General features: G+C 35.9%; 2 protein-coding genes across 4 annotated transcripts; one reads left to right on the top strand and one right to left on the bottom strand.

The window, feature by feature from the left end:
• Positions 1-551: 551 nt before the first annotated feature.
• LOC105166628 (V-type proton ATPase subunit G 1) lies at positions 552-4,343 on the top strand. Of its 2 annotated transcripts, none has more exons than XM_011086060.3 (4): positions 552-706; positions 2,323-2,435; positions 2,858-2,958; positions 3,957-4,343. In XM_011086060.3, the coding sequence occupies exons 2-4, from the start codon at positions 2,348-2,350 to the stop codon at positions 4,098-4,100; spliced, it is 333 nt and encodes a 110-aa protein (XP_011084362.1). In that variant the 5' UTR covers positions 552-706; positions 2,323-2,347; the 3' UTR covers positions 4,101-4,343. The 2 variants fall into 2 exon arrangements, with proteins under 2 accessions (XP_011084362.1, XP_011084363.1); XM_011086061.3 differs by having other exon boundaries at positions 555-706; positions 2,347-2,435.
• Positions 4,344-4,475: 132 nt separating this feature from the next.
• On the bottom strand, positions 4,476-8,013 carry LOC105166627 (uncharacterized). Of its 2 annotated transcripts, none has more exons than XM_011086059.3 (8): positions 7,776-8,013; positions 7,474-7,687; positions 6,976-7,372; positions 6,718-6,858; positions 6,271-6,430; positions 5,560-5,716; positions 5,339-5,479; positions 4,476-4,976 (listed from the first exon to the last, which is right to left on the bottom strand). In XM_011086059.3, exons 1-8 carry the CDS (start codon positions 7,904-7,906, stop codon positions 4,782-4,784), a joined length of 1,536 nt encoding a protein of 511 aa, XP_011084361.1. In that variant the 5' UTR covers positions 7,907-8,013; the 3' UTR covers positions 4,476-4,781. The 2 variants fall into 2 exon arrangements, with proteins under 2 accessions (XP_011084361.1, XP_088738932.1); XM_088882806.1 differs by having other exon boundaries at positions 7,765-7,993.
• Between the last annotated feature and the right edge of the window lie 577 nt (positions 8,014-8,590).

Raw genomic sequence — 8,590 nt, 5'->3', positions numbered from 1 at the left:
TTTAATTGCTGTTTACTGTGGACTAAAAAAACAATAAACTATCCGAGTTTTAATTAATACTTTAATTGCTTATCAATTTCTTTTTATAATTACTTACTTTTGTAATATTTATTTAATTAAATTTATATCTTTTGCAATAATCTTAACGAAATCATAATTTTGGTTCATCATATTTGTTCAAATGAGTCATATAATATTTACTCAAAATGTGATTTAAATTTTGCTTAAATTGCAATGGGCTCCCAGAAGATTTTTTATAATAAAAATATTTCTGTTATTAAAAAATTATAAATATCTTTTTAAATCAATCGTCGTATGATAGACAATCATTAATTTTATGAAAATATTTATAATTTTTTAAATAATAAGGAATATATTTTTAACTGTGGCAAACTCTTGGAAGCCCTTTTTAATTTACTCTTTAAATTCTTAAAATATATTTAAAGGCAGAAACAGGGCACAGAATTATTTGATTTGATTTCTTTTCATAATTAGAATTTAGAAGTTTTTTATATTTAGAAATTAATTCAAAGAAAGAAGGGCAGGATAGGAATTTAAGGTTTTGTGGCTCTGGTAAAAGCATATTAATCTCTGGACGTAACTGAAGAGCGAAGAGCGAAGGCGAATTTCCAAAATCATATAAAACGGAAAGGTCTTCATCAATCGTTTTCTGTCCAGACCACCAAACTCCGATTTTGCAGTGCAGGTATGTGTTTCCACTTTCCTCCCACCCCAAACTCTTGATTTTTCTCTATAAAGTATAATGATGGTTGCTTGAGTGGGACTAACTGCTGTCTTTTGTTGCTTGTTTGATTTGACTGATTTTTACTTGTTTGAAGTGGTTTTAGTTGAAGGGTCACACTCCTTTCGTTGATCTGCCTCCAGGGTGAATTTTTCTTTTGTTTGTGTGTGTGATTTTGGTTTTTCTTTTAAGAAAATATATACGTGTATGGGAAATTGGTTGGAGTTTTCTTGACATTAGCTCCAAGAATCTTGGTTGTGGGATGTGGTGGGATTTGAACAGGAAGATCATTGCTTGGTTGAGTACATTGATTGTTCTGTTGTTGTTTCCAACTGGGATAATTTAGTACTTGTTCTTGAGTAGCAAAAAGATTGAATCTTGGATGAGATTTTTGGTTGAAACAGTGTTGTGGTCTGATCAGACATGAGCATTTAAACGTATTTGATTGGAAAGGGATTAACCATGGATGGAACACTTCCCGTGAAGGTTATAATATAACTAAATTCCTACTCAAAGTTACAATCATGGGGTTCAAAGCTCGACCGGTAATTCTTGAATACCCAACTATGAGTAGTACATTGAGGTGCCATTCTACTTGCTGAGAAGGATAGAACAATTACACGTGATGGTAGTTCTTTAGTTGGTCATTTTAGTTCTTCTATGATGCATGGAAGTTTCAGCCCTCTCTCCGCCTCTTGAGTATAAGCTTATGCTTTGGAACGGGGTTCCCCTTTAGGCATCTCTAATGTGAAAGCGAAAAAATTCTAGTCCCATTTTCTAATTTTGTCAAAGAATAAGCATGTTGGATTAATACGTCAATGTAGGTTTTTCGGTTTCAAATGAGTTTTCAACCTTTTTGCTTTGAAGATAAAACTAGTGCCAAAATTTCAGCCGATTCAGTTAGCAACTACATAACATTTGTATCAGGTAGACACCTGGGCAATTGACATTGAAAATATCCTAAACATGTGGAAACCATATTCAGATGGTTGAGTCGGTAAGTTCTGGGGAAGAGTGCTAAATATCTAAAAAAACAAGCATGCGTAAGACACTAAAGATTTGTTTGGTAGGAAGATATGGAAGGGGGACGTGAGGGGTTGTAGGAGGTCATGCATCTTTTGTCAGTATACAATTTTCAATTTCTCCTTTATATTGGAGTTCAACTTTTGGTTTGCTCTAACGTTAATCCGTCTTGCAGAAAATTAAATAAAATTTCGAGGCATAAATCAGTTTGTACTTTTGAGTTTTGACAAAGACCACCTTTTGATGTGTTACCAGGCTACCTTGAGCAGAATTACAATTTTACCTCTTGATTGACCAATATTACTTATGTACTCAGAAACAAAATTGAAAGGTATTCTTCATATCATATAACATATTCAAACATTAGGACTTCAGGAAACAGGAAAAAACTTCTTTTTTCCTTGTTTTAGACCTTAAAGATGTAATGCAGATAAATTTATAACACTATATTTATCATGAATCTAAAGTCAAGCAAGCATTCAATATCATATGGGTGTTGGAATTTACTCCCCTATAAGCCCTATGTTCTCTGTTTTGTTAATATTGTCGTTTATCAGTGCATGTCTGCTTCTATATATCAGTATGGCAGCCAGCACTAGCCAGAACGGAATCCAACTCTTGTTAGCTGCGGAGCAAGAAGCTCAATACATTGTCAATGCTGCTAGAACTGGTGATCACTCTTTCTATAGCAAAGAACATGTCTTCATTTTCTCCATTTATACTTTGAAAAAGAACGCTACCTCTTTCCATGAAGAAACAAATAAGAAACTAATGCCCACCTCTAGTATCAGTTTGTGTTTGTTAAGGATGTGGTTGGCATCAGAATTGAGATGTCCATTCAATTTCCAAAGTATATACTGCCCACTCCAATTCAACTTTATGTTTTGGTGTAGAGATTTAAAAAGGCTCGAGCTTCATCCTCAAGATGTGGGGCTTTCATGTAGTCTAGCTAATATATTACACTAACTTGAAAATGTAATGTGAAACCTTTTCATAATTGACAACGGTTTATATGCACTCTATTCACAATAATAAAATTTGCATGGAATGGTTTCTTGCAAATAATAGATTTCCTTTTGGTTTCCTGTGCAGCAAAACAAGCCAGGCTGAAGCAGGCAAAAGAAGAGGCTGAGAAGGAAATTGCTGAATTCCGTGCTCAAATGGAAGCTGAGTTTCAGAGGAAGGTTGCGGAGGTAAGAGTTTAAGTTTAAGTAAGGAGGGCAAACTATGCAGGTCATTTACGATACTCGCATCGGACAAGCATAGTTAGTCAAAGTTATTTTTGGGATAATTAGATTTATACCCCTTAGTTATGGCCAAACCGCAAAGAAACACCCGCTACTGTCTGAACAATTACCCCTTGATGCCTTCGGTCTATGTTTGTGTTACACTCACACCATTGTTAGTGATGTTTCCATTATACTAACTTCTCAATGTAATAAAATGTTACTGACATGGCAAATAAGTGTGATTATCTAAACCATGGGGGCAATTTATGTAATTTGCCTATAATTATAGAGGGGTTGTTACTGTAATTATTCCTTATCTTATTTGGATAATTACACTCCTTTTCCCTGGGGTTTGGTGTAATTACATGTTGACCTCCTGTAGTTTGAAAATTACATATGATACCTCTAAGATTTGCTCTTATCTAACAAGTAGGTCCCTCCGTTAGTCAAAATTTACCAAATTTCTTGATATTGACAAAACAAAAATGAAAGTTGATATTTACCCTCGATTGACTTATAACTGACTTATGCAGGTCAAACAATTTTTTTCAGATGAAATTTACCCTTATAACGGCGAAGACTTCACATGCATTAACTTGTGAACTGTGAAGAGGTATAAGAGTAATTTGATCATAAAAAGATTTATTTGACTTACAACAAATTAGTAATAAATTAATGGGGGATAAATAAGATAATTATCCATTTGTTTTGCCCGTTAATATCAACAATTTCTTGAATTTTAATTAACCATAAGGGTTCTACGTGTAGGGAGTGTAATTATCCCTATCTTATTCCAGCATGATTGGATCCAGAACCCGTATTCGCTAGTTTATAGCTTTCACTACTCTTGGCAGAATGCACGCACATAAACTTCTGTTCGTTTACATTAATACTTAACGAACAGACAGATCTTAAGACTTGGTTTTTTCTTGTTGGTCTTTGCCGCCCTCCATTGAGCACAGAGTAGTGGAGATTCCGGTGCTAATGTGAAACGCCTTGAACAAGAAACGGAGGAGAAGATCCTTCACCTGAATGCGGAGGCTTCAAGAATTTCACACGATGTTGTTTCTATGCTCCTAAGGCACGTGACGACCGTAAAGAATTAAGAGCTTGGCTTAGCAGAGTGGATTGGAACTGAGCTCACAGGTTCTCTTGATCTTGCCTATTGTGGAACGGGATGCTCTTTTTCAGTTTTTACTGTAGGCTATGTTTATTTCTTGTGCTGTATGTGTGCAGTTGCCATTGTATAATAAAGTGCTGCAGTCATTATTTTTGTGAACTTTGTTTCTAATGTTGAGAGAAAACAGATTACTTTCGCTTCACATATGAAAATAAGTTATGTTGTACTCTTTTTTGTCCAAATTTTAGTAAATTATTCACATTTAAGTTCTGATATTAATTAAAAAAAGTATCTAACAAGATTTCGTATCAGACATTCTTGACTCAAATGTTCGATGTGTCTAACTCTATTGAAATACAAATTATGTCGAACAAAAGTATATTACAGTAAATTACAATATCACCTTTCGAAGTTATGTCCAATTATACAAATACTTGCTGCCTTTTGTAAAATTACTAATACATCCTTGAAGGTCGTAGTTGTACTTATAAATACACTCCTATTAAGTCGCGAAGTTTTTCGTTGATATTTCTAAAGTACATTACACTAACACCCCTACAAAACAACAAAAGGTATAATGTATTTACATCTGCACATAAGTTTTTCTTGTATGGTAACTACATCCTCCTGAAGAACACTTGGGACAAGGGAGAAGCAAGTGAGGTAATTAAGGATGCAAGAATGAGAAATCTTGAAGGATCTGTTCCACTACAATCCCACAAGCAAACAATCCGACACCAACAAGAGCAGGCCGTGCTCTTGACATTGCTGTTTCTTCAGTTTCTTGGCCTTGTTTCTTGTTCATCGCCCACGCCATTGCCGGAGGAAGAACTCCATACAGCATCGTCATGCAGTAGCCTCCCTGTTCGATTATGTGCTCATCATCTTTCTTACAACATTGATACCTTTTAACACAGTACTAACTCAAGAAACAATGCACGGAATAAAGATTATTTGACCATCAAACTTACTATTATTTATATTTTTTTATACCACATACATAGTATTTACAATTATTACATACGTTGCTTTTAAATGTGTACACAAGTTTTTGTTAATCTATAAGACATGCTGGTAAAATATCAGATACGTATTTAAGAAGTATGTTGAATGTCGTATGATATTCTAGTATTCGACATAGATACAATTCCGTTTCAGAAGGTGCTGGCCGATGATATGCAAAGCATGTAAAAGAGGCAAAAGGGGGAAATCAATGCAACTTACAGCAATATCCGTGGCTGCAGAAAATGCGTCAGGTACAGTTGTCGACACAAGAACGGAAGGAGCAACGACCATTACAGTTGCCATAACGCTCGCTTTGTTTTTCTCCCACCAACTGCTGACGTAATAGAAATAGTTCGATTCCTGCAAGAGTTAATCATCTTCAATCAGACAAGTGGTGTTTCTCAGTCATATGTTACTGTAAGGGTCTTAATGGAGGCTACCTCTGGAAGTTGTCGTCCTGATGGAGAACCTGAGGTCACATTGTTAAGTTGCTCTTTGAAGAACTTTGAGAAACTCAGAAGAGTGCCTATTAGTGATGTTCCCACGGCCAGAAGCGAGAACGCCTCAACCATAAATGGAACTCCACTCCACTCCACTCTATAATACAGCAACACGTTGGTTAACTCACTAAAAATACAATTCAAACGGCCATTCTACAACAGCAATCGCAGTTCAAAGTATCTGCCATAGTTGGAAGTATCCGATAATATCGACTGATACCTTATCTGGAGCAGTCCTTGTTGATCTAAGAATATTGGATGAAACTTATTAATTATTCTATGAGTTTATCTGCAGTACTGAAAATATCTACTTGTATCGTCGATACCATGATATTATCTGCTATAGAACGAATTGTCTTGAATGTCATATCTCATTTCTAATTATGAATGAGTTATTTTCTATTAGAAATTTAAATTTGGAGAGAATTATTTTAATATTCTAGTAAAAGTATTAAGACATAATAATTTGTGTTACTTATATTTGTATTTATACTATTCTTTATAACAACTTTTTGAGCATCTTATGCTGCAGCACTACAGATATTTAGACACGGCTTGAGTAATATGGAACAATACATACTGGTATTATTATTAACGTAGCAATTCTGAAATATGATAGCATTATATTTCAAGCATGTGGACGTAACTAACCTTAGAAGCAATTCGATGGGATCAGACGCTTGGTCTGCCTGGTTGGAGAGGCCTAGTGCTATTGCTTCCCAGATGAGCAATGCGAACAACGGCACCACACTGCCAAGCAAAACCGAAGCCCGTATACGTGTAAGATCACCTTTGAGATAAGCACATAGAACTGCAAGAGCATCAAATATGGCAAAGCAGGAACCAGCTCAGCTCAGGCATCTTATGACAAATACGAGAATCCACACTTCAGTTTTTGTGCATGTCATGGTATGTCGTAAAAGTCCTAGACTCAAGATGTTGCATGGTTAATTTCTTTGTTCCTCTTTTTCATATATGAGATCCTCTTGTTGTTTTCCATTGACGGAGCCTGTTCTTGGCGAACCATATAAATTGTGTCCCTTTCTGATTATATGGCGATAACAAAATATTTATGGTAAAGAACAAAGCAAAACTCACCTGGAGCTAGATCATGATAAACCAAAGCAAATATCATAACCGGAAGAGTTGGAGGAACTTTTCCCCAGTCGCCGCTGCTTCCCTCAAACCCCGACCACCCTCCAAACAGAACGGCAAGAACCTCTATTGCTGCAAGCAGACCTGTTTCACCATTCCATCATTCTTGAAATACTCAACGAAAAAACTACGAAGTTTTTACAGGATTTGCTCAAAAGTTTGAAGGCAATGACATGGGATCAATTCATACCGAACAAGTACCTATCATGGACACTGTCAGCCACTGGTTCACTTGGTCTGTGGCTCTCGTGCCGCCTACAGATATCAGAACGGCGAAAAGGGCAGTGAAAACAACTCCAGAAGTCGACTGTGGAAAGTCGGTTAGACGATGTAGGATTTCCCCGGACTTGGAACTATAAGCTATCATGGAAGTGTAACCTAAGAACACATACGTCACGGTTGCTAAAGCTCCACCCCATTCTCCTAGTGTCTCTTCAGCCATTGTTCTAATGGATATCACCTCAAACTCATCATCATCATCCTCTGCTTCCGTTTTCTTCTTCCTCAGCAAACCGACGTTGATCTCAACTAGCAAGAGAGCTTCAATCAACAGAAAAGCCCAACACATTGTCAGTGATATCGAGGTCGGAAGTAATCCCTGCAGAACAAAATGGAGGCAAAACATGATTGATCTAGCTTTAAAAATAAGATATAGCATAAATAAACTCCAAAAACATCTTACAATATTTAAAAATTTACCGCGGGGGAAGTTTTGTTTGGAAGAGCAAGAATCCCAGAACCAATGCTGGTCCCAACAATAAGAGCAACAGCACCAGCAACACTGCCCTCTTTCCTCACACCCTCGCCCTCATCCCTCAACTTCACTATCACAAATTTCCCTTTTTTTGCCTTTGAAAATCTCCACCGCTGAAATCCCAGTTGCGGACAGCTGAAGCCACGCCCAAACAGAGCGCTGCGGACACAGTAAAATGATTCAGACAACACAGAATTATTGCCAAAATCAACCGAAAAAACAAGAAACAGGGTTACATCGTTCCTACATCCTGGCCGGTTTGGAGCGGATTCTGCCCTGTTGATGGAGTCCTTCCCATGGGGGAGTTGGAATTTTTGGTGGGCCGCAGCAAGGGTTTGAACGATGGGGTGAAGAGGAAATCAAACGGCGGAAATTCATCAGACCACAGAAAGGAAAATAGGACAGCGGGAAAGTGTGGGAGTTGTTCTTCCCAAATATCTGGGAGGAGAAACAGTGGTGGCAGTTTATTTGTGGACTACACTTAGAACTTGCAAACAACAAATGTAGAATATGTATCTGACCCAATTTAATAAATTTAAAATAAAATAAAGAAATTTATATTTATTTTGAATTGAGCAGTGAAATGCATATATAAGACCCAAATTTGTATTGACTTATACACTTATTATTTTTTAAAATATGAAAAGCTCAAATTTATTACAAACTTTTAATTTGAAATTAAATTATTAATCAAATTATTTGGACTTTAGTTAATAATTTTATTCTAAAATTTTAATATCAATAATATATACAAATTTTAACTCAAATTTTTAATGAATAATATGATGAAGTTTGAATTCTGTTGATTACAAAACCCTAATTGATGTGGCTAAATCCAAATCATCATTCATAGAACAAAAATCACACTCAATATTTTTTTTTCGATAAAGGTAAATTTTATTAAGTAAAAAAAAAAGCATAATAGTACAATACATCTTGCTTAATCTAAGCGGTTTCCTCGATAGGCCAAGGAATCCGCCATAAGTAATAAAGCAGTAGGTAATTCGACAATCACACTCAATATTATTGATAATTATATAGGGAAGGACAGGTCAGAATAAG

Source organism: Sesamum indicum, linkage group LG7, assembly GCF_026168435.1.
Source record: "Sesamum indicum cultivar Baizhima isolate 11 linkage group LG7, ASM2616843v1, whole genome shotgun sequence".
Lineage (NCBI taxonomy): Eukaryota > Viridiplantae > Streptophyta > Magnoliopsida > Lamiales > Pedaliaceae > Sesamum > Sesamum indicum.
Note: the sequence above shows the minus strand (reverse complement) of the source record. Positions and strands in the feature narration are given on the sequence as shown.